General features: G+C 51.6%; 9 protein-coding genes across 9 annotated transcripts; 6 read left to right on the plus strand and 3 right to left on the minus strand.

Moving 5' to 3' along the window:
* Nucleotides 1-21: 21 nt before the first annotated feature.
* M421DRAFT_421907 (uncharacterized protein) lies at nucleotides 22-2646 on the minus strand. Its single transcript, XM_033592993.1, has 2 exons — nucleotides 2294-2646; nucleotides 22-2117 (listed from the first exon to the last, which is right to left on the minus strand). Exons 1-2 carry the CDS (start codon nucleotides 2595-2597, stop codon nucleotides 502-504), a joined length of 1920 nt encoding a protein of 639 aa, XP_033447750.1. The 5' UTR covers nucleotides 2598-2646; the 3' UTR covers nucleotides 22-501.
* Nucleotides 2647-4292: 1646 nt separating this feature from the next.
* M421DRAFT_65574 (saccharopine dehydrogenase) lies at nucleotides 4293-5537 on the plus strand (the record flags this gene model as incomplete). Its single annotated transcript, XM_033596249.1, has 1 exon — nucleotides 4293-5537. The coding sequence occupies one exon, from the start codon at nucleotides 4293-4295 to the stop codon at nucleotides 5535-5537; it is 1245 nt and encodes a 414-aa protein (XP_033447751.1).
* M421DRAFT_421910 (TMP-TENI-domain-containing protein) lies at nucleotides 5153-7360 on the minus strand. Its single transcript, XM_033592994.1, has 2 exons — nucleotides 7224-7360; nucleotides 5153-7155 (listed from the first exon to the last, which is right to left on the minus strand). Exons 1-2 carry the CDS (start codon nucleotides 7327-7329, stop codon nucleotides 5609-5611), a joined length of 1653 nt encoding a protein of 550 aa, XP_033447752.1. The 5' UTR covers nucleotides 7330-7360; the 3' UTR covers nucleotides 5153-5608.
* A 604-nt stretch (nucleotides 7361-7964) lies between these two features.
* On the plus strand, nucleotides 7965-9944 carry M421DRAFT_421911 (uncharacterized protein). The gene has a single exon (XM_033592995.1). It carries the CDS (start codon nucleotides 8450-8452, stop codon nucleotides 9689-9691), a length of 1242 nt encoding a protein of 413 aa, XP_033447753.1. The 5' UTR covers nucleotides 7965-8449; the 3' UTR covers nucleotides 9692-9944.
* Nucleotides 9945-10141: 197 nt separating this feature from the next.
* M421DRAFT_421912 (DUF914-domain-containing protein) lies at nucleotides 10142-11994 on the plus strand. Its single transcript, XM_033592996.1, has 2 exons — nucleotides 10142-10873; nucleotides 10932-11994. Exons 1-2 carry the CDS (start codon nucleotides 10615-10617, stop codon nucleotides 11903-11905), a joined length of 1233 nt encoding a protein of 410 aa, XP_033447754.1. The 5' UTR covers nucleotides 10142-10614; the 3' UTR covers nucleotides 11906-11994.
* A 2691-nt stretch (nucleotides 11995-14685) lies between these two features.
* M421DRAFT_180989 (glycoside hydrolase family 18 protein) lies at nucleotides 14686-16320 on the plus strand. Its single transcript, XM_033587888.1, has 3 exons — nucleotides 14686-14945; nucleotides 14996-15356; nucleotides 15405-16320. The coding sequence occupies exons 1-3, from the start codon at nucleotides 14829-14831 to the stop codon at nucleotides 16208-16210; spliced, it is 1284 nt and encodes a 427-aa protein (XP_033447755.1). The 5' UTR covers nucleotides 14686-14828; the 3' UTR covers nucleotides 16211-16320.
* Nucleotides 16321-18968: 2648 nt separating this feature from the next.
* M421DRAFT_65239 (uncharacterized protein) lies at nucleotides 18969-19232 on the plus strand (the record flags this gene model as incomplete). Its single annotated transcript, XM_033596230.1, has 1 exon — nucleotides 18969-19232. A coding segment is annotated over one exon (264 nt), but the record flags the coding sequence as incomplete, so codon positions are not given.
* A 221-nt stretch (nucleotides 19233-19453) lies between these two features.
* Nucleotides 19454-20373, plus strand: M421DRAFT_421917 (uncharacterized protein; the record flags this gene model as incomplete). The annotated part of the gene is made up of 2 exons (XM_033592997.1): nucleotides 19454-19955; nucleotides 19992-20373. Coding segments are annotated over exons 1-2 (619 nt in total), but the record flags the coding sequence as incomplete, so codon positions are not given.
* An 865-nt stretch (nucleotides 20374-21238) lies between these two features.
* On the minus strand, nucleotides 21239-21649 carry M421DRAFT_65632 (uncharacterized protein; the record flags this gene model as incomplete). The annotated part of the gene is made up of 1 exon (XM_033596253.1): nucleotides 21239-21649. A coding segment is annotated over one exon (411 nt), but the record flags the coding sequence as incomplete, so codon positions are not given.
* Between the last annotated feature and the right edge of the window lie 1959 nt (nucleotides 21650-23608).

A 23608-nucleotide genomic window follows, 5' to 3' on the forward strand; every position in this document is an offset into this window, starting at 1 on the left:
GGCTTATCCATCTCGGAGCTGGCCGCTGCTGCATTAGTGCAAAGGGTGACAGTGCCACAGTATTGGCCCATCTTTGGGGCCTGCGCACTCTAATCTGCTCTGTCATCCTGTATGATACATACTCGGTCAATCTAGATAAACCAGATGTTGAGTAAAAGTGCACATCTGATAATGTCTACGAAAAGCGGCGGGAGATCAGAAAGCAGAATCCCCGCTTTCCTGTCATTCAAGGTCGCTGTGAGCAGGCTCTGTTGTGCCGCCTGGGGCCTTGGCAACGCCTTGCAGCCAGGGTGGAAGTCATACTCTCGCGGCACCGGTAGGTATCGAGGGGATAAGGTTATGAATGAGCTCGTGAGCTCTCGAGCTGTTTGACACCTTACTTCATCTTCAGTCCTGGTAAAACATTATCTACGGTATAATAACGCCTTATCCCATGGTATCTCAATGTCACCTTTACGCCATTACCCAAAGCTAAAAGAGCAAGGAAAGTACAGTGTGTCATCACGATGAAGACGAGGCAGAGTCCTCAGCCGCCGGTGATAATGCGACAGCAGTCCGCAAGCCTTTGATGGCGTTATCGACCTCATCACCGGCCATGCGCTGCCACTTCTCTCGTGTCTCCTGGTCGGCTAAGGCGGCAGCACCAGCATCACCAACCTTCTCGTAAAGCAGACGAGAGACGTCACGGTTGATGTCGGTGTATTCCTCCTTTGTCACATCCTTCTTCAGATACAGTGGCTTCAGCACAGCAGTGACCATACGCTGAAGTTCAGCTTTCGTCGAGTAGGATAGCGTCGGTGGTCGAGAGGGTGATGAGTCCTTAGATCGGGGTGGGCTGCTGAGACCAGCAGTGTGATGCGTCAGCCGGCGACGACCGACGCGCTCGTCATCGGCCGGCGAGTACGGAGAATATGTTGGTGAACCTTGGTCTTGTTCCACAGGCGACTGGGGGCGTGTGAGGTTTAGAGGCGGTGGTGTGGTCATGCCAGCATGAGGTTGCTGGTAAACCGGGGAAAGGCCGGGAGACGAGTGCTGGGGCGAGCAAGCCCGCTCCACAATGATGCGCTTGGGCTGTGGGGCGGCGATCTCCTTGTCGCGCTCCGCGAACCGATCGACCTCGACCTCCTGCAGCAGCGAAGCAAGAAAGCCGGGAGCCGTTGATGGCTCGCCCGCTGGTGGTGATGTGGCTGGCTCGTGGCCGCCTTCGTGGGTGACTGTGTTGCGACGGGCTGCCGCGGCAGACGATTCTCCTCTTCCATTGTCGATGTGCAAACGAGTTCGGGGGCGCTTCAGCTTGCGCTCAGGTTGCTGCTCGTTGTGCTCCTCGTGAACCGGTGATGAAGCGGTGGACTTTCGCTTGCGTCCTCGCCGGCTGCTTGCAGTGCTTTCCGGCGGCGGTGGCACATCGTCCATCTGCCGCGTGAGTTGGTTCCGCGCTTTCTCGAACTGGTTCCATGCACTTATTTCCTCCTGGGATTCAGGATCGCGCGGTGTCTTAGGTGGTTCGCGATGAAGTGCGCGGTTCGTTGGTCGTGCGGATCGATTCGAGCCTCGACGACGCGAGTGAATGTTGTCGGCGGCAGCACGAAATCGAGTTCCTGCACCCATTTGGCGAGCAAGCTCGAAGCGTCGCTCCCATTCGTGTGCCTCCCGTCTGAGGACCTCAGACTGGTTCTCTGACTGCTCTTCATCTTCGAATGGGAAGTCAATGTCCCATTGGAGTCGGTTCCAGACGCTCTGCCACACTCCAACCCATTCATCAGGAGCGCGGTTGTGTCGAGGCACGCGGCTCCGCCCGTTGATCCATGCTGCTGGACCTCGGGGATTGGTACGACGGCGAGTCGCCGCCTGTAGAAGCGCCGGGTTCTCCATGCAGCCTTGACAATACCAGGCGCCCCGTGTTGGCATCTCGTCAAGACCAGCACAGAAAACGTGGCAAAGTTGCTCGCAGCTGTGGCAGAACATGAGGTGCGACGCATCGCCGAACTCATCACATACCATGCATGCGTCATAGCTACCGTCATCTTCAAGTGCGTAGTCCTCGTCGACGATCATGGAAGGGTCGATATCGGCGACTTGCTGCTTGTCCCTGACAGCATATTCAGATAGTTTAGGACCTATTAGGCAGTCAGCATGGCCTCTTTGGTAGCTGCTCTGCCGTGGTGGTGCAGCAGCAGTTGGTCGCAAAGCGGTTGGGTCGAGTTCGACTGACCATTTAGCCAGTAGCTAGGTGGCTGCTAGGCAACCACCAGGTTTCGCAGCTCGCCGTTTCGTAGATCGCGGATTGACATACCTCCTACACGCGCACTGAGCTCGACCATGTTGAAGCTGGCTCGGCATATCGGACAGCTATTAGCTCTCTCAACCCAAGGTTTGAGACATTCGTTGTGTAAGTTGTGACCGCATGGCAGAAGGTGTGCAACCATCTCATCATCTTTTGGTCGTTCTGAAGCTGTTGTGGTGAACGTATCAGGGTTACCAGAATTGGCATCAACCCCATCCGGAAGCTCGTCAGTTGCGGATGGCAGCTCAGTGGTGGGAGGACCTTCGTCTGGGTGGACGAGATCGCCGAGGCAGACTATGCAAGTCTCGGCCATTGCTGGTAGAATTTGAAGGGCAGCAGGGGAGGCAGGGTTGTTCGACGCGATTCATAAGTTGGAGATGGGGAAGGTCGACAGGCGGGAGGGGCGAGCTTAAAGTAGGTCTCGGTTAGCGCGCTAGCTCGGGACATGGATCCTCGTCGACCTTCCCACCCTGCGTCAGCCACACCATACCTAGGCAGTAGCGCAAGCCTGCAAAACCCGTGATGCATACGTCTGGAGGCGGTCAGAAAAAACTAGGTGCCATTACCTTCGCCGCTGTGGGCATCTCCTAGCCTGGAACAGTGCCTTCGGTGATGCAGCCTTGCGCAGCGCATCAGCCGCCGTACACTGGAGGCCTACCTACCCACGTGTCACAGCGCTGGATACGGATAGCCATATGACTTGTCAAAATCACCGGGTGAATGCTTGAAATGCAGACTTGTTTCAGGCTCGTTACTTCCGCGATTTTGCAGCTCCCTGACAACGCTGGAACCGTATTGGTGTATCCACTGTCTGATGTTGCGCTCGGCTAGTACTTCGCTAGGCCATTCTACTCTTACGAAGCGCCAATCTCGAGGTGTGCTCGCGGACCGACTTCAGTGCTCAGGCAGCGAGTCGGAGCTTTTGACAGTGCCAGATGCGACGCAGGACTGCGTGGCCCCAGCAAGCCGGTGTTTGCCCTCATCTCTTTGCAACGGGCGGGGCTCGCCAACGTCGTCTCAGAAGCTAAACGCGCACCTTGTGCAGCCCTTCTAGTTATGTTCGACGTGACTTCACGCGTGCTCGGATCAAGCGAAGTGGGTAGACGCTGGAGGCGGTCGATGCGGTTCGAAGCAAGGCCGATGGTAGAACCATTGGTAGGCTCGACACGCGCTCGTCGCGCAACTCGCGGGTCTGGAGGCCCTTGAAGGTATATGTGCAAGAATTTTGGTTCTTGTATTGCTACATCTAGTTGGCTCGCAGCTGTGTAAGCGCCGGACGGCAGCTGTTCGGTGCATACGATTCGATCTCGAGGGTGCAGGTAAGCACTGCGCCCATAAATAAAAGCGTTGAGCGCTGAGACAGCCGCGCTCTTCGTTCTGCAAATCCTCGGTCCATCAGTGACGCTGGTAAGCGCGACCTGGGCATTTCGATCAGTCCAAACTTCTTCCGAGCTTTCGAAATTCGAACGACTGTCCGCCTGTCAGGACGAGGAATTGATATCGTATGACTCTCCGTACGAATCGGTTCGAGCGACTGGACCGCATCGTGCTGATCACATTTTCATGTTTGTGGAGGGTGAGACAGCGTTTCTGTTGTCGTTTGTGCGCTCTTTCTAACGACAGCCTTGGCAAGCTAGGCCGCTCATGCCTTAGCACGGGAAGCTCGTCCTACTGTGCCAGGTGCACAAGCACATCTTAGATACTCTGTCTGTACTCGTCTTGCAAGCGCAGAATCTCGTTGCCGTTCTCTGCATTTACTGTATGTCAATATGCGATAATGCGTGCATCATGTGGCGTCACGAAAGCCTGCAGAGTACGCATCAAGTGCTCGGCCTTTCTGCTGCCTCGGTAGTAATGACCTCACTAGCCTTCCCACATGCAGAGCTTCGTCCGACGTTCTGAAGATTGCGAGAAAGGGAGCGATTTTGCATGTCCGATGTCTCACCTTTTCGTTAAACCACACCTGGCTGCGCAATACTCGTTCGACTCCAGAACAATTGAAGACGACATGGCTCAAATACAGAACAAACGCGAATATGAGCTCATTTTGCTCGGCGCCACTGGCTATACCGGAAAGTTGGTCGCAGAATGGATCAGTACACACCTGCCTGAAGATCTCAAATGGGCAATTGCTGGACGAAACGCGAAGAAGCTGCAGGGTGTAATCGACGAATTGCAGAAGCTCAATGCCAACCGCAAACTGCCGGACATTGAAACCTGCGAATTGCAGCCAGATCAACTCAACACCCTCGTTAAGAAGACCAAGCTCCTCATAACCACAGTCGGCCCCTTTATGCACTACGGAGAGCCCGTCCTCGCTGCCTGCGCCGCCAACGGCACTCATTACCTGGACTCTACTGGTGAAATTCCCTGGGTCTACGACATGATCAAGAAATACGATGCCCTCGCCAAGTCCAACAGGAGCATTATCATCCCAGAGGCCGGTCTTGACTCAGTGCCAGCCGATATCATGGCCTATGTCCTCGCTCGCGCAGTCAAGAATAAGTTCCAAACCGACTGTGAGCACGTCCTTATGACCCTGTACGACGCCAAGACTGGTGTCTCTGGCGGCACAGCGCTGACCATGTTGGAGTTGTTTGGAAACTACTCCCTTGGACACCTGTCCAAGTCTATGCACCCCTACTCTCTCAGCCCGAAGAAGTTCGACAAGCAGCTTGACAAGCCTGCTGACAGCCCGAGCGGTTTCCTGCCCAACATCGCAGAGCTCGGTGGTATGCAAACCACAGGTCTGATGGCAAGCGTTGATACCTGCATTGTGCACCGCTCTGCTGGAATTTACGGATACGGACCCCATTTCCGCTTTAACGAGTACATGCGCGCCAAGTCCTTGGTTCAAGGTATTGTTGTCAAGGTTGCTCTGGGCCTCGTTGGGCTCTTCTTGGCACTACCACCCACTCGCTTGGTCCTCGCACTTCTGTTCAAGAAGTTCTTGATTCCTGCACCTGGCGAGGGCCCCAGTAGGGAAAGCATGAAGAACGACTTCATGTCTTACCGCGGCGTGGGCGTTGCGGAGAGTGGACAGAAGGTTACAGCGAAGATCGACATTGCTCACGGTGGTTACGTGGCTACCGCTATTACTCTGTCCGCAGCTGCGAATGTCATCCTGAGGGGTAGGCTTGAGGAGACTGAGGCGGGACGATTGGGAGGTGGTATTCTTACACCTGCGACTCTGGGTGAGCAGTACGCGGAGACACTAAACGATTTTGGTATGAAGATCCAGATTGACGCATAAAGGACGAACGTGGAAAGAGGAGGATATTCGTCGACGTAACAGTTACATCCTCTCCTATCGCTATGTCTGCTCTAGATGTCCTTCAACAATCCAGCATCAGGAATGTCCTTCAGGCACTCTACCTTTGCATCTTTACCCCAGCTCTCCTTACCTTCACTAACGAGACCACCCCTAATGAATAGTTCATCGATAAATGCCGATACGAAAGTGCCAGGCCCCTTAACATCCTCCCTCTTCGCCGCGTACTCGGCCGCAATCTCATAATGCGAGACAGCCGCAACAGCCGCGTGCAACTTGTCTTGCGGCCACGCAGCAAGGTACGCGCTCAGCGTAGTCCCTAGCGTGCACCCACTACCCGTGATCTTACCTAAGTATGCATGTCCATTGCTGATGGCATACGTCCGTACACCATCACTGACAACATCCGTCGCGCCTGTCATAAGTACCACATTACGCTCCCTCAACGCAATCCTCGAGACAAAATACGCTCTCTGTTCAAGACTAAACAGCGAGTCCCCGCTGTCAACACCCCGCTGCTGACTGCTATCATCAAGCGTGAATCCACTCGCGCGCGCTACAGCCATGATCTCCCTCTCGTTCCCCTTGATCAGATCAAAGTACCCAGCCCCGAGCAATTGACTTAGCGCATCATGTCTTACGCTCGTCGCGCCCGCACCAACCGGGTCAAGAACGATCGGACCGCCGGCGGCGTTGTACGCAGTGATGGCTTTCTTGTAGTTTAGCAGCCCTTCAGGTGTTACGGTACCCATGTTGACGACCAGCGCACCGCCAAGGCGCGAGAGGTCTGCAGCTTCTTCGCCGTAGTTGGCCATGATGGGCGATGCGCCGACGGCAAGAGCGACGTTGGCGGCGAAGTTCTGCACAACTAGATTCGTCATGTTGTGGCTGAGGGGCGATTTGGAGTGGACCGCTGCAGTGGCTTTGTCTGCTGTCTTGATCAGGGCGAAAATCTCGTCTTCATTCTTTTCGAGCCAGAAAACGGGGTCGCTGGACTGGGAGAATGGCGGTGTGGATTTGATGAGCCGCTGCAGGTTGGAGGAGGCTTCTTTGGGGTCTTTGGCACCGACGATAGCAGATACGATGGCTACGCCATCGATGGTCTTGGATTTCAAGGAAGGCGAGCGGGGAGCGTAGAGTTGGTGGATGACGCGCTGGACATTGGATGCGTTGACGCCGCCGATGCATACGGTCTTGACATCTTTACTCTTCTCGCCGAGATCGTCAAGGTAACTCAAGATCCTCCTGATTCCGTTCACGCCAATGATCTCTTTGGTATTCTTCTTGGTCTGGGTGGCGTAGAGGGTTCCGATGCCTAGGTAGTCTGCACCGCGCTCAATGGCTATCCTAGCTTCCTCAATAGACGAGACGGTGGCGCCAATAATCTTCTCATCTCCAAGGAGACGGCGTGCTTCGACAACGTTCATGTCATCCTGACCGAGATGGACGCCTTCACAGCCCACGGCAAGTGCAACGTCGACTCGGTCATTGATCAGAAGTGGCACGTCGTGCTGCTTGCATTTCTCGTACAGCTTCTTTGCCGTTGAGATGAGGGCTCCGGTATCGCTCGTCTTGTCTCTGTACTGGACGATGGTGACACCTGGCAAGTGTCAGTAAATGCTCTCGAGATTGAGGCGTGATCATGCGGAAAAGGAAAGTGCAACCGACCTCCTTGCAGGGCCTGCTCAACAACTTCGACGAGGTCTCTCGAGCCCAGGATAGCATCTGTCGAGTCAGTCACCAGGTACAGCGAGTAGTCAGTTTGGCTAGCCATGTTTGTTATTGGACAGTCTGATCTTGCTTGTTATTGAAGATGAAGTTCCAAAGGTGACGCTGACTTTCGCAGCGGGACATTCTACCCCACACCGGCAGTCAATATTTCTAATTTTTGATTTCTAGGTGAGGGGCCGGGGGCTTCGAGTTTGAACCAGCTCGACTGCAGTCAACACGCAAGATTAGTTCGACATCTGATATTTCACACGGACGTAATTGCGGTTGATGCCTCAAGGGTTTCAGCGTTCAGAAAAATCGGGACGAGCCTCACAAAGCAGCGGAAATCTGTAAGATTTGGCATCATCGGCAGTGGAGTGTGGACATTCTGATAATTAAGTCACGATTGTCCTAGGCAGGCGTCCGGATCCGATTGTAAAATTTCGTTGTGATCGGCGAACACGCAAAGTGGCTGTTTGTGTCTCAAACCGACTGTTTAGCACGGATGGGGTGCTTCACAAGCAGAAAAGGCTATGTAGCGATCAGGCATCGGTTGCAGCTTGACGAACGGCTGCTTGTGATACACGTGTTGTGCATCGTTGCTTCCCTCGAGCGTTCCACAGTTGGGGCTCCAATTGGCCCGCGGTTCTGGCGTGCGCTCCGTCTCCACACCGTCCCTAATAAAACCTTGCCCTTCGACTCCTCCAACCCCCACACACTTCCTACTCTCGCCCAGCGCAATCCATCAGGCAAACCGCCCTACCCAGTGTCCGTCACTGGCAACAGCACAAGCATCCGCAAACCTCTTCCATAAGTCGCACGCCCGCGACTCCGCCGAACCGCCACACTTGCCTGTAGGCATCGCAGAAGCAACCCCTTCTCACCACAGAGTCGACAACGTCAACTGCGGTATATGTATTCGCGCCAAATCCACGCCTTCCGAGTCGAAACTCCCCCCAAACTGCAAAATTTTCGCTGTATGCGGATACCGCGCAGTCTCCATCACTCCACCAACGGTTAACATTGTGCCTACCTGACCACGCGTCATACAACCAAACAACTACACACCAGAGACAGCTGTTGCATGTCTTTTACAGCCTTCATACGCATACCAAACCTGACTCCACCCCACCCGTCCTACCTTCAGTAACCACTCAAACCCAGCCAACCTCGCCATCGCAACCATGGCTACCGTCAACATTCGCCGCGATGTCACCGACCCCTTCTACCGCTACAAGATGGAGCGTCTCCAGTCCAAGATTGAGGGCAAGGGTAACGGCATCAAGACCGTCATCGTCAACTTGACCAGCGTTGCCAACTCTCTGGCTCGTCCTCCAGCTCATGTCATCAAGTACTTTGGTTTCGAGCTTGGTGCTCAGACCAACACCAGCCCCAACGACGACCGCTGGATCATCAACGGTGCCCACGACGCTGCGAAGCTTCAGGACTACCTCGATGGCTTTATCTCGAAGTTCGTTCTCTGCAAAAAGTGCAAGAATCCCGAGACCGAGGTCAACATCAAGGATGGCAACATTACCCTCGACTGCAAAGCTTGTGGCAAGATCTCCGAGGTCGACCCTCGCCTCAAGCTCTCTGCCTTCATCGTGAAGAATGAGCCCAAGAAGGGCAAGAAGGACAAGTCTACCAAGAAGGCTGAGCGTCGTGCTCGCAAGGAGGCCGAAGCCAGGGGCGAGGAGTTTTCGCAGAACGGTGGCAGTCCTGGAGATAGTGCTGAGGACGATGACAACGGCGAACTGGACATTGAGGCTGGCAGCGACGACGAGCTCACCAAGCAGATTCAGGAGGGCGCTGAGGACATCGAGGAGGCCAAGGAGGTTGAGTGGCACATCGACACCTCTGAGGCTGCCATCAAGGCTCGTGCTCAGGACCTGCCTGAGGATCTCAAGCGCGCTCTTGTTATCGAGGGTGAAGATGAAGCTGAGGGTTCCGAGTACGACGTCTTCGGCAAGTGGATCATCGACACTGCTAAGGAGAAGGGTGGTGTCGACAAGCTTGACAGCGTCGAGATATACCTCAAGGCCAAGGAGCTGGGCATCGAGACCAAGCACCGCACCTTGACTGTCATTCCCCAGACCCTCTTCACCGAGAAGATTGTTAAGCAGATCGAGGCTCGAGCTCCTATGCTCCAGAAGCTGATTACCTCTGAGAAGCATGAGAAGGCTTTCCTCGGTGGAATCGAGCGTTTTGTTGGTAACGACAAGCCTGAGCTCATTCCCCAAGTGTCCGCCATCTGCATCCAGGTCTATAACAACGACCTTGTCAGCGAGGAGGTTTTCAAGCCCTGGTGCCAGAAAGCCTCCAAGAAGTACGTTGACATCAAGATCAGCAAGCAGGTCCGCAAGTCTGCTGAGAAATTCTACGAATGGCTCAGTCAGGAAGATAGCGATGAGGAGGACTCGGAGTAGGGCGCTGAACCTGCAGCTTAAAGGTGTCCTGGTTGGCTTGACGGTTCGACGCTGATCTTTTCCGTGTAATTTGAACGTTTCACGTTCCGATGACAGCATTGTATCTCTTTCCCTATCATTGTTTGAACGGCGCGTGGGCAACTTCACTCCTGTAGCTTTGCAATATTAAGATGATTGGTTAGCTGTAGGCGTTACAGTCCCTACCATAGTCTACCAGTAAAAAAAGTGTTGCGAAAGCATTTCGCGGCTCCACTACTGCTACACCTGTGCCTGTGCTTGCCTGTGTGCCCCCGCCCGTCGCTCGCCCCTCGTACCTGGCTCTTGGGCCTCCCTGCGCGCATAGCTGCATATCCAGAAACATTTCGCAAGTCGAGACCGTGGTTCTCCAAGACGGTGGCTCGACGTTGGGGCTCAAAACCCTTTTCTTCATTTTGCTCACATGGTCAAATATTGAATTGCTGTTGAGCGCCCCTCCTCGCTTATCTTCACCTTCAGCAAGGTCAGCACACCTAATCACGCAAATCCCGCGCAGCCCTCTCACGCATACCCAGACGCCAAAAAGCAACTCGGGACTCGACCAGCCTAGCCAGCATCCACAGCAAGACGCCACCACTCGCACGTTGCCGGCTGTAGGCAAGCTTCGGGGTCTAACCGCGCTTATGTGGGGATCAACATGCGTGAACCAGCCAGCATTTTTTGCTTGTAGTCCAGTTGCAGATGGTGCGCCGGGTACATAAAAGTGGCGAGCCCCGCGATGCGCATGGCTTGTTACGTCTTCACCTTCTTCTCACCTACCTTCAGGAAGCGTAGGACCGTGAGCGACTTCAGGGGGTTTGCGCTCACGCTGCAACCGAAAAGCTCCACTCCCCACACTCAGCATTGCGACTCGCGCCATCTGCTGCAACAATCACGAAAGAGTAGAAATGGCCCAGCCACATCCTCACTCCGCCGATGGCTTCTTCGGCAAGGGCGGAGACATCCACACTGGACATTTGGTTACCCAGACAGTTCGCCCCAAAGGCGAAGAGTTCACTGGCAGCTCTGAAAACGAGCGCACGGGCACACCTCTGCACGCCGTGAAAACTGGCAACGAAGTCCTCGAGAGAGATACTCAGAGCAAGGGTCGCTGGTTTCAGTACCTCAAAACTAAGCAGTTCTGGCTGACTCTGCTCATCGGACAAGGTATATTTCGCAGAAGCAAGAGCATTTTGTTCTCGTAGCAATGCTGACACCAGCACAGTCCTTGCCATCTGCATCACCAGCACAAACACACTCTCCTCCCTTCTTGCCAGTGAGGGCACCTCGATCCCCGCCTTCCAATCCTTCTTCAACTACGTACTCCTTAACTTGATCTACACCACCTACACCATTTACAAGTACGGCTTCAAGAAGTGGGGACGTCTGGTCATCTTCGACGGCTGGCGCTTCTTCATCCTGGCTTTCTTCGACGTCGAGGGAAACTACTTCGTTGTGCTCGCCTACCGCTACACCACCATTCTCTCCGCTCAGCTCATCAACTTCTGGGCAATCGTCATCGTTGTTGTGATCTCGTTCTTCTTCCTGAAGGTCAGGTACCACTACACCCAGATCGCTGGTATCTTGCTGTGCATCGGTGGTCTGGGTGTGATCTTTGGCTCTGATCAGATCACGGGCAGCAACAGCTTCGGTGCTTCTGATGAGGTTAAGGGGGATTTGTTTGCGCTGCTGGGTGCGACGTTTTACGGTCTTAGCAATGTCTTTGAGGAATATCTCGTCAGTGAGAAACCGCTGTACGAGGTCGTTGGCCAGCTGGCGTTCTGGGGCATGTTCATCAATGGTACTCAGGCTGGTATCTTTGATCGCACATCTTTCCGCAACGCTACCTGGAACAGCAAGGTTGGAGGCTACCTTACGGGATACACCTTCATCCTTACGTTGTTCTACTCGTTGGCGCCAGTGCTGTTCCGTCTGTCTTCGGCTGCTTTCTTCAACATTTCGTTATTGACGGGTAGCTTCTGGGGTGTCGCGATTGGTGTGAAGGTCTTAGGGCTGAGCATCCACTGGATGTACCCAATCGCGTTCGTTCTGATCATATTGGGCCAGGTGTTGTATTTCATCAGACAGACGACCTTGTCTGAGGCGCTGAAGCCGTGGTTGGGCGCAGACCAATCAAAGGGAGTTGCTGGTGTGGGTACGGCAAGGAGGAGGGTCGAGAATCCCGAGGCGATTGTGTGAGGTATAGGTGCAAGTTGCCCGACTATTAAGGCTTCATTGGTATAATAGAGACTCTATGAACTATTTTATAGTATTGCAGTACATTACACAGTGTGTTTCTCCTTGCATGACGGTGCTCCCAGCCTTCTAATTAGCCCGGTGGTAGCGCGTAAAGTTGGTCGGTTCTTCCCCGCATTCCAAGTTTCCGACCAGACGCTCGCATTCGTCCTATTCACCATTGTTGCCATCATTGATCGGTAGTGTGGTCATCTATATTCTTTGCAATGAGTACCAGCTTTGATTCAAGGGGGTTTGCAGAGGTTAACCACGATGTTTGACTGTTGGTGCTCGACTGTCAATGCGAGCGCGTCGCGCCCAAAATTTTGCCAACGCACGACACAGATCAAACTTGTTTCACGGCTCAAGACGCTGGATTTGACAAACAAACGGCTTCATACTCCTGCCACTCCGAAGCTGTATAAAACGGTACTAGTTGGTTTATGGAGCGTCATGCATGTTGAGAGTTTCAAGCGCAGCGTAGCCAGCGGCGCAGTCGGGCATTTCAGACACAAGGGAGTTGGCCTTTGAAGGCCACAAGCCATTCGTCAAGGCAGAGTATGTAACAGTCATACTTTGGGGTGGCTAAACTAGGTACGTTGTTTCACAGCAGGTGACCTCAGATCATTTAAGACACAGTTAGCACACATTTTGACAAGCCGTCGCTTTCGGCGGAGATGTATGTGGCTCTAACCGTGACAGGGTATTGTCGAAAGAATCCTTCCACATGGTTATGCTCTTGGCTATCTTGCAGAATCAACACAAAGTCAGACACATTCAGGGCCTGCTTGACGACGTCGGAATAACATTACATCGTGGCGGCCTGCCAGAATACAGCAGACGAATCACTGCGGTCGATCTGGAGCCGAACAACGATCTTGCACTCACCCGTGCGATGGCATATTTTCTGGACCGCGATCACGACAGTCCATTGGAACGGCTCCCAGTCGGGTTTCTTGGAAAAACCATGGCGCTCAGAGGTCTTCCCTGCCGGGGTATCTACACACTCAGGCAGTGCAACGCAATACTGTCGAGACTAAAAGAACTCAGTCTCCCCGATTTCGATCTCCTAGGCTCCACTTCTCTCTTGATCGATGCCGCAAATCCCCAAAGTCTGTGTAGGCCTACACTGTTCCACTGAGTCAATGTGCAGCATCTTTACACTGCGATTGATGAAATGAATCCAAGGAATTGCAGCAATTCTCCATCAAACATCTCGCTATCCTTGGTCCTTCTTCGGAAGATTTCGAAGAACACGAATACGACGCTGCCGAGATTGGACCGCATCAATTGTTGCGATCTGGATAGCTTCAGTCCGTACACTTGGCTCGGTCAGGTCACTGGCAGTTCGAAGCCGTGCCTCAGCTGCGAAAGCTTGCCAAAGACACGTCCCTGATGTCTCTCAGCCTCTTCGACAACGACTCGGATTGGACGTATATGGCCTCGATTGGTCGGACCCCAAGGATTACGGTTTTTATTCAAATTTACGAGCTCTGAGCCTAGCGATACATGAGACAATTTTAAAAGGCGAGAACAGTTATGATAAGTATTTTGTCGAAACTTTGAGAATATTATGGTCAGTATAGTGGACATCGTCACTCGCACATTCGTACTGAGATCAATTTAGCATATCTTTTGCAACTTTCCGAATTGCGTATCCTGCATCTATACATGCAATCGCCAACTGGTGCACCGATCTTCAAGCATTGATGATTGGAAGTCACCGAGATGAGAAGATGACAGGTGACGAAAACGCATACTATCTGCCGCAACATTGCTACCTGCAGGGAAGCCAGACCGACGCTTCGGGTCGCCCCGAAGTTGTCACTGTGCTCTCTGGCAGAGCGTGCGTGCAAAACACCGAACCATATGCAGACATACCCACTAGACTACGGCCACAGCTCCGAATGGCACGGATCACTTCCAGGCAGCCTCCAATCATCCTGAGCAAGATGCAGCTGGAGAGCTTTGCGCTGATCTGGCCTATGCTTTTGTCCTCCTGGACGCAAATACTCAATAGGTTTTGTAGGTGACTGGTCTTCAAAGGGAGCTGTTTGCTTGCGCATCCTCGCTCTGGGACTCGCCTTCACACTAACCCCTCCGAACGAGGCTGTCATTCCCCCTGAAATTGGTAGTCAGATCAATCGGACTCTCTCTTACATAGATCGTAGCTTGCATAAAAGAAACTCCTGTTTTTGGTACCTGATATATGTGCAATAACATAGCAAAAGACATTGGGGCGTAAGGGGCGTCTACGTCGATAACCAGCTCGCAGTCCGTGCGCGTGTAGTTGAGCCTTGTTCGAACTTCGAAGACGTGAAATGGCGCCGCCTTCTTACCAGGTTCGCCATTATTCCACGATGTCCGCGCGCTTCCGCATCATGGACCAGGGCCGAATATTCGCATTGAGCGGTTTGAGACCGTAATTTTATCGAAACGCCGCGCTGACGTAGGCCCGAATACCACCACTTCCGAAACAATTAGACCGCTTGGACAGGCGGGACAGAACTTCACCATCAAAATGCTAGGTGAACAGCTGCATTGCCTGCAGGGTTTATGGTACAATCTCGCACAGGCTAAAAAGCCTTGCAGATCACCCATTCGCTCTACAAGGCTTCACCACGGCCAAATTTAGCTCGCCCATGTCTATGATAGCCCGAAACAAGGCCACAAAGGGTTCGTCCGCCTAAAGTGCCGAGTGTCTAGGTACTTGGTCAGAGGCCTGAACCTAGAATACCCAAAGGGTGAATTGGGTTACGACGATGAATTTAAAGGGTTCGGTGTCCTACAACTGAAGGGCGTCAGTTTTATTTACTACCCACACTCGTTCACCTCTCTCGTTCTCTTCTAACTTGTTTTGGCTCACCGCAGCCGTCCTCTCTTTGACATGCGTTTCCTCAACTCTGCTGCGCTGCTTGCGCTTCCATTCCTTGCCGGTGCTGCGCCTCTCCAAGATGCTAGGTCAACGAAGGCCTACCAAATGGGCATCTTCTACGTGAACTGGGTAAGTGATGTATTTCCATGATCAGTACATTCCCATGCTCACCCATTAAGGCTATCTATGGACGCCAGCATTTTATCACGGACCTACCTGCGGACAAGCTCACCAAGGTCACTTATGCTTTCGCAAACGTGAACAGCACTACCGGCGAGGTCTTCCTCTCTGATCTGTGGGCCGATGTGCAATTCGCTTATCCTGGAGATGTCGCCAGCAATGGCACACAGCTGCTCGGCAACTTCAACCAATTGTACAAACTCAAGCAACAAAACCGTAACCTGAAGACAAGTCTATCTGTTGGAGGCTGGTCATACAGGGCGAACTTCAAGACTGCGCTGGCAACTAGTGCTGGACGTTCCCTTTTCGCAGAATCGACACTCAAGTTGATCATCGACCTCGGTCTCGATGGTATAGATGGTGGGTAACGCCCATCTCAGATCCCGGCATCGCTGATTCAAATTATAGTGGACTGGGAGTATCCTGAAGATGCTACCGATGCCGCGAACCTCGTTGAGACCCTCAGGCTGTGTCGTGAGTTGTACGATGAGTACTCTGCGAAGTACGCTTACGGATACCACTTCAACGTCGATGTATCCGCGCCCGCAGGACCTAAGAACTACAACAAACTCGACATTGCTGGCATGGACCCCTACGTCACTCTATGGAATCTGATGGCATTCGACTACATGGGCCCCGGATTCTCGAACTACACTGGCCATCTTAGCAACGTCTACCCTTCAAGGTCCAACCCTCGTGCGACAGACTTCAACACCGTGCAGGCGGTCGACCACTACACGTCACAGATTGCCTCATCCCGCAAGCTCATTCTCGGTATGCCACTCTACGGTCGTTCATTTGCCAACACCAATGGCCTCGGCCAGAAGTTCAACGGCTCTGGTGACGGCACCTGGGAGGCCGGTGTGCTCGACTACAAGGTGCTTCCTCTGAACGGCAGTACCGTTTACACCGACAAAAAGGCGATTGCATCCTGGTCATACGACAATGAAACTCGTCAGTTCGTCACCTTCGACACACCCGAGGTGCAGACCCTCAAGGCGAAGTATCTGAAGAAGGAGAGGCTCGGCGGCGCTTGGTGGTGGGACTCGAGCTCTGATCGCAAGGATGACAAGAGTCTTGTTAGTACTGTCAGTGAGGCGCTGGGCGGTGTTCAGGGCCTTCAACTGAACCAGAATAACTTGTACTACCCTTTGAGCAAGTACGACAACATTCGTGGTACGGCCGCAAACGCAACTATCGCACGCCTGCGTTGAAGGAGGGAAGAGCGACCCGCGCCTCTCCACCTTTACAGCCACCTTACTTCATTACTTTAGAGTTATTATTCGCTCTCATAGAGCTTAGAGGGTATATTTGTGGCCAACAGGGTTTCTTAAGCTCTAATTTTAAGCTGTGCAATGCGCTCATGTCAATCGTCGTCGGTTCCTAAGTTCTCACCGAACAGCGTCGTAGCTCTCCAGCCCATTATACTGGCTCTCAGTACCCAACCATCCATCTCTCGAACACACTGCTAAATTCCCAGTCTTCATATAGCTTTCTACCAAAAACCAGATCTCCCGGCTCGTGTTTCACGGTCTTTTCATAAACATACACGCCGCCGTCCCCAACGTGCACGTTCACAAGTCCAAAACTAGGCATCGCGTGTTCCGTGCGCTACTTCACAATCGCAGCATAAGCAGGCCCAAAACCTGGTATCCAGACGCTCGTTTGGGTAACGGTAGTATATGAATGTGGGATGCGTCACGGGACGGTGAGAGGATACCATACGTGCGCAGGTTGGATGGACGCTGTCTGAAGATTGAGTCCTAGATTAAGGTCGGCGTTTACGGATAAATGCTGTTGGTAGACACGATCCCATCAATTGACGGTCAACACATACGATCTGCACCCGATCACCGTCGTCTTCGAGCTTGCTCAGCGCAGCCAAAGCCTCGTTGATGATTCTGTTCTTCATCCTGCGATCACGCACCGGCACCTGTTTTCCTTGTACCACAGGTCTTTGAAAATTCCACTTTATTGCTAGTTCGAGCCATCGTACACGTCCGCGTCTTCTGTTGCGGCGTTTTCTTCTCGTTGCTTCCGCCTTTAGACCTTGGATCGTGCATCTGCGCTCTCGATCATCTCTCTTTAGATCAGACTCAACGTGAGGTGTCCTTCCCTGAGTAGACTGATCAAGTCATTTTGATAGTGCAGATAATTTCCTTGTTCATTTCGGGGCGCTTGGCACGGAACGAACGTAATAGCAACGATAAAGTCGCTGCAGCGGAGGAAGAGGTAGAGTGATCGTGTAAGGCCGATAATATCGTCGAGAGGGTTCAAACGGGCTTGAGATGAGCCATCTACATTCTTGCAGTATATGGCCATCAGAGAATGTAGAGTCGCGTTATGAAGGCTGAGGGATAGCGCTAGTAGCAATGCATTTAAATGTGAAGGCTTTGACCTTGTCTAGGACATTCGGAGAATCATCTGCACCTGTGAGAGTAAACTAGTAGGGAAAGAAAAATTCTAAGTTGAATTGTTCTCCTCTTGTATGTGTTTGCTTCCTGTCAGTCAGCCTCCAGAAAATTGGGATTGACTGCTGAATGGTGTGTGAATTGTGGCAGCCTGAGGCTCGTAAAAGAGCACTGCACACATTTCTTACGTGACCGGTGGATCTATCTTGGTCTTCGAAGTGTGCTTGAGGGAAATTGGGCAACGGTCTTGTAGAAGCACATTGTGGCGCAGTGGAGAGAAAGTTAGTTGCAGAATTCGTCGCGGCCTCCCCCAATCGCCAGCAATCAATACAACGTGGGTAATGACTGTATCAGATTGCGTTCTTGAGCTCCGATCTGACTACGTTGAATTGAAGTATGGTTGATTCGTCATTACTGTTAGTAATTGTTGTTGGCGTCGCGGCATCTTGATCCGCGTAAGTCAAGTAAAGCCTCATAGGAACGTTTCAATGCAAGCTCAGTGCCGCATCTCCCCTTCAAATGCTTGCATCAAATCTAAGTCATCCCAAGCGGCTCTGTCTCCTTTTCGTCTCTTTGGCTGTTCATGACCACTTCGCCCAGTCTCGCCTGAGGCACGACGATGGTCCTGCGCTGTAAGTACATGTGAACCATCAGGGCCTTGGTTTTCTCGTAGAACTCTAGCCTGTAGTCGTTGTTAATGAGATCATACTCGGGCGCAAAACTTTCGCGGAAAGCCTGATAGTAGTTGTTCATGCCTCGTTCTCTGACCTCGTTCAGGGTTAACAGCGTTGAACGTCTGCAGATTTTAACGTGGACTTGAGATAGTCATAATACCTTCTCCTTGAGGCTTTTGTGTCATGAAACTGTGCAGACCTTTCGAAATGTGCAGCATCAAGTTCAGCGAAGATTACAATCTCCAGCCCAGGGTATCGCCGCCCATGTTGGACTGTATTTCCAGGATGATATTCTGTGTCGTTACGATGAGGTCGCAGGAACCATTGGTAAAGAGAGCTTGCATGTGTTGATCATGCGCTTCGATTCGTCTTACAGCCGCCGGAGTATCCGGATATTGAAGTGTTGTAAGGCTGAGGTCTTCATCATTGGCGTCGGCTTCCTCACAAATATGCCGCCATATACAGTCCGTGCGCAGTCAACGAGCCAGTTCAGTCAACGAGCCACCCCAAACCCCGCTGCCACATGAACCCACCCAACTTCAACGCGTCATAACTCCACAACCATGGACCCAATTCAAGAAGCAATTAAATATATTAAATCGCGTGAGGCTAGAGATAAATTCTCGTACTGCCAAGTTGCAAAAGCATTTGGAGTTAATCGAACAACGCTGTCGCGAAGGCACAAGGGTGCACAGGGCTCTAAGGACACACAGGCGGCCAAAGACTAACAAAACCTTAACCCACAACAAGAGGATGAGTTGATTAGATACATAGAAAGGTGTACACGGGATGGTGTACCACCTACACGAAGTATTTTGAAAAATTTCGGCAGCGCAGTTGCGCAGCAAGAGGTCTCCGAAAGCTGGATTACCCAGTTTCAACACCGCCATCCTGACAAGCTCATCACCAAATACAACACTGGTATGGATCGTAGGCGTCACCTGGCTGACAACAAGCATAAATACGAGTTGTACTTTAACTTGCTGCACTCTAAGATGCAAGAACATGGCATTGACGAGCGCAACACGTACAATATGGATAAGAAAGGCTTCTACGTCAGCATCGCCCACCGCACTAAAAGGATCTTCTCTAAGGCAGTTTATAAGTTAAAAGAGCGTACATTAGTAATAAGAGATGGCAACAGAGAATAGGTAACGCTGCTGGCTTGCGTATGCGCTTCTGGAGATGCATTACCACCCGCTCTTATCTACCAGGGCACCTCTAGGGTTCAATCAAGCTAGGTTGACAATCTTTTAGCTGAACAACACCAAATTTTTGTATCCTACTCAGCTTCAGGATAGTCAAATAATGCCTTGGGACTTGCCTGGCTTCAACAGGTGTTCGAACGCTATACTGCAGCCAAAGCTTGCTGGCAATGGCGCCTTCTGATACTTGACGGCCACGCCAGCCACCTCACGCCAGATTTTTTGGAGTATTGTGAAGCCAAACGCATCATGGTTATAGTGTATCCTCCCCATTCAACCCACAGCTTGCAGCCGTTAGATGTTGTGCTCTTTGCGCCGCTTTCAAAGAACTACACTGAGGAGCTTACCCAACGCCTCCAGCGAACCCAAGGCCTCTCGAGGATCACCAAACGCGACTTCTATAGCAACTTTTGGCCGGCTTGGAGCTCTACAATGACTCACGATCTTATATTGAAGAGTTTCCAAGCTACAGGCGTATGGCTGATGGACGCAGACCCAGTACTTCAACGCTTCAACAATGGCCCACAACAACAAGATGACGAGCCAGGAATTGGGGAGCAAGGCGACGGCGATACCTGGCCTCAATTGCGCAAAATTTTTGATGCTGCAGTGGCTGACAAGGCCAAATTTGAAGCCAAACGGCTGTCCCAAGGCCTGCACTCGCTGCAGGTCAACAACAAGCTTCTACGACTCTAAAACGCGGAGCTACGCGCTGAAATCAACCTCATCAAGAAGCGCCCGACCAAGTCTACAACAATAACTACACAAGAAGGCGACGATTGGCACGGCGGTGCTGTATTCTACAGTCCCAGGAAGCTTGCCAGCGCGCGCGCGCGCAAGGCCGCAGAACTGGACGAAGCCGCGGAGCTACAACTCAAAAAAACTCGCGATAGAGAGGCAAGAGCAGCAGAAGCAGCTCACAAAAAGCAGATTCAAGAAGCTGCGAAGGTGGCTCAACAACAAGCCAGAATTAAGCGTGATCGCGAGCAGAAACAGCGCGCTGAGGAACGCGCTGCAGAACGGGCGCTTAAAAAGCAACAACAACAAGCTGCAACCACTCAAAAAAGCCACGATACAGCAAACAAGCGTAAGCGAAAAGCCTCACACAAAGCAGCAGAAAATCCAGCAAAGCGTTGTCGTGGTGCGGCTGCATTAAGTCGGGTTAACGCTGGTCCGCCTGAGGCGTCTCCCCCACCCAAATTTGGCAGAAACGGCTGCCAACTCAAGACGCCAGCAAGATTAAAGCAGTGCAAATGATCTAGAAGCTTCTTTATAGCAATACCTTGAAAAATCTCACGAAAATAGCTATTGTGTGTGGCTCAATAACCTCATCTTTTTGATCGTCCCATATTGGTGGGGTGGCTCGTTGACTGAACTGGCTCGTTGACTGCGCACGGACTGTATTGCTTACCAGACTCCACGCCGTGTTGCTTGATGTTGCAGCCAAAAGGAGGCAAAATGTACATACATTAGCACCCCCTGAATTGGCTGGTAAATAGGCATGATATCTGCTGCGACACTTGATTATCCTGCAGCATTCTGCTGGCGTGTCGTGATTACGATTTGTCCACTATCTCGCTCTGCTCGCATCTTTCGCAACTCCTCGCGCAGGCTTCACGTCTCTTCCCGTGCTACCGAGACCACCGGGTCAATGCACGCGTCGGGTCAATGCACGATTTCCTCACTTTCTCAACACCACAAGATGAAGCTGTACAGCCACGCACAAAAGCGATGATCGCGAGAAAAGTTGGCGGGATGATGTGTTGATGTATACAAAAGTCCTCTGTGAAGGACTAATAATTGCGAGTTGCAGTGCGGCCGCTGCGGGTGGTGACTGTGCGGGAGGGTGGAGGAGCCTCCTCTACAACAACACCACGCCGCGCACGCGCAGAACGGCTCTTTTTTGTACAAACTTCTGCAGGTACTTTCTGTGATACCTTGCGCTTGCCTGATTAGGATAATTGTATAGATTTAGCAGCGTCGCGCTCTTGCTTTTTGCGCTTGCGATCGGCGGCTTCTTCTGCTCTCCTCTGCCTCGAGGCCTCAAGGCGCGCAGCGTACGCAGCAGAGCGTCTCTCTTTCTCCAACTTGTTGCGTAGCGTTGCAGCAGCTCGCTCCTCGCGTTGATGGTGTTTTGCCACTTCTTCTTCCAGTCTCTTTGTCTTATTGAGCCTGTTGCGATGACGTGCGTTGCGTACTTTGCTGAGGGAGTAGAGGAGGGCTTCGCTGCGTCCCTTCTTCTGTTGGCGTAAGTTAAGAGTCTCCCACTTCTTCTTTAAGGGGTTTTGTGCAGCAACTGCTGCAGAGAGTCCTTTGTTTTCAGCTGTAAGTATCTCACAAGAAGTAGAGAGGTGGTGGAGAGTACAGCAGAGCTGCCTTGCGTTATCTAAGGTGTTTCTACCCACAATAGCTTTGTACAATTAATTAATTAAGCGCTAATTGTAGGCCTTGATGGGCAGAGGGGTCTTATACTTACTGTCGCTATTATTGTCCCATTAGCTAAGTACTACGTTAGGGTTGAGCGGCAATATACCTGTGTTCTTGAAAGCGCTGAGTATGAGCTCTTTAGTGAACGTTTGCTGCCAGGATCGCCAGAAGAGCATAAAGAAGTCGCTCTTAGGCACGCCTGAGATGCCTTAGCTATTGTGAAGGTGCTGGGTGACGGCACTGCTGTAGTTTTGAGCCAATGGAGCGAAGCACACAACGTCGAGCGGCTGCAGCGACTGAGTACTGTGTGGAGGAAAGATCGCTAGCAGAATCTTGTGCTGATTGCAGAAATTGATAAAGGCTATTGTTATATAAGAGCCATGGCCATCAACAATAAGCAATTGCCAGCTTCTGCGCGCTTTCTTCTTGGTGTAGCAGCTAAACAGCTACTCTAGCTAGGCAAGCCCCACCTTGTTATTTGTCTAACCTAAAGGAGCTGCAGTCACAAATACTAAGTGTTTTACTAGCTTAATATCCTCCACCTAGGAGCTTTGTATGGTGTTGTCCTTGCCTATGAAAATAAGACCTAGAGGCAGAGCGCTGCCATCAGCGCAGACGCTCGCCAACAGCGTCACCCACTCTCTATTGCTGTCCTCAGGACGTAGCAACTACCTGTTCTTCTACTTCTCGTACAAGCGCTTGCTGAAGATCCTCTTGCTCCTAGCAACAAGACTAATAGCAAAGCCTTTCTTATCTACGTTGTATGTGTTAGCTGCCCTAATGTTATATTCTTTAATTTTGCTGTGCAGGAGGCTGAAAAAGGCCTTGTACTTGTTGCTGTTATTAGCAGCGTGGCGTACTTTGTCTATTACAGTAGTCTATTTATAAAGGAGCTTGATTGATTGATTGATTAGTTTAACGTCCTGTGTGAGTCTAAGACTATATAGGACGAGAGCAGTGAGGCTGCTCGATTAATTTATAAGTTTTTCTATGTAAGGGAATAGTATATGTAGATTCTTAGATATATAGTGAGAGCCTGTGCTCTAACTTATTCCATCATCGAGTGGATCAACTCATCGAGTGGATCAGTTTCTGCCAAGCCTACTCACTCCCTTATTAACGCAATATGTCTTAACAACAAAACGCGCAATTATCTAACCAAGAAGGCAGAATTAAGTTTGCCCTTTCTGCCTATAATAACTATGAATTTTAAAGCCTCTGGCGCGCTGCTAAGGCGTTCAGCATGCCTCCTACATCGGGAAAAGTTTTTCCATTGTCTGTAACAACGCTCTACGAACAGTGACCCGATAACACTAGGATACGGTTCTAGCGACTCATGACCATGGCCCTTGTCGCATGGCATAAGCTCACACCAAACTACCACTAAACCCTTATATATAAGGAGCAAGGAACTGTAGCATTGTAGAGTAGTTTTTCTATATCCTTTCGTACAAGACCTATAGGTGTAGAGAATATATCCTGGTGTTCTTATCATCCCAGCACTCCCATATGCCTCGTAGCAGATTCACACCTAGGCTGGCGGATGGGTAGGGTAGGGTAGGGTATAGGTATAGTCACGTGATTTATGGGTAGGAACTAGGTAGGGTACATGAGGTACCCTACCCAAACGGTTTGGGTAGGGTAGCACGTGACTGGGTATAGGTATAGGTAGGGTAGCACATGACTAGGTATAGGTATAGGTAGGGTAGCTAGGTAGGGTCTAGGAATGGGTAGTTATTAGCAAAATCTAGGTTACTACTCTAGACTTTGTACTATTGTATACTTTAGAGCATAAGTATGTGATAATAGACTGTGATAATAAATTATAGATGCTTTTTCTTCTAAGTATTGTGTATGCGAAAGAATCTACTAGTACAACCTAGGGTTAGTTGTAT

The sequence above is a fragment of the Didymella exigua genome (genome assembly GCF_010094145.1).
Source record: "Didymella exigua CBS 183.55 unplaced genomic scaffold M421scaffold_17, whole genome shotgun sequence".
NCBI classification, from domain to species: Eukaryota; Fungi; Ascomycota; class Dothideomycetes; order Pleosporales; family Didymellaceae; genus Didymella; species Didymella exigua.

Coding starts and splice junctions, on each gene's coding strand:
- M421DRAFT_421907 (XM_033592993.1), bottom strand. CDS start 2,597: ATGGCCGAGACTTGCATAGTCTGCCTCGGCGATCTCGTCCACCCAGAC. Junction 2,118..2,293: donor GCTCAGTGCGCGTGTAGGAG/GTATGTCAATCC, acceptor ACTGCCTAATAG/GTCCTAAACTATCTGAATAT.
- M421DRAFT_421910 (XM_033592994.1), bottom strand. CDS start 7,329: ATGGCTAGCCAAACTGACTACTCGCTGTACCTGGTGACTGACTCGACA. Junction 7,156..7,223: donor TGAGCAGGCCCTGCAAGGAG/GTCGGTTGCACT, acceptor GACACTTGCCAG/GTGTCACCATCGTCCAGTAC.
- M421DRAFT_421911 (XM_033592995.1), top strand. CDS start 8,450: ATGGCTACCGTCAACATTCGCCGCGATGTCACCGACCCCTTCTACCGC.
- M421DRAFT_421912 (XM_033592996.1), top strand. CDS start 10,615: ATGGCCCAGCCACATCCTCACTCCGCCGATGGCTTCTTCGGCAAGGGC. Junction 10,874..10,931: donor GACTCTGCTCATCGGACAAG/GTATATTTCGCA, acceptor ACACCAGCACAG/TCCTTGCCATCTGCATCACC.
- M421DRAFT_180989 (XM_033587888.1), top strand. CDS start 14,829: ATGCGTTTCCTCAACTCTGCTGCGCTGCTTGCGCTTCCATTCCTTGCC. Junction 14,946..14,995: donor GCATCTTCTACGTGAACTGG/GTAAGTGATGTA, acceptor TCACCCATTAAG/GCTATCTATGGACGCCAGCA. Junction 15,357..15,404: donor CGGTCTCGATGGTATAGATG/GTGGGTAACGCC, acceptor TTCAAATTATAG/TGGACTGGGAGTATCCTGAA.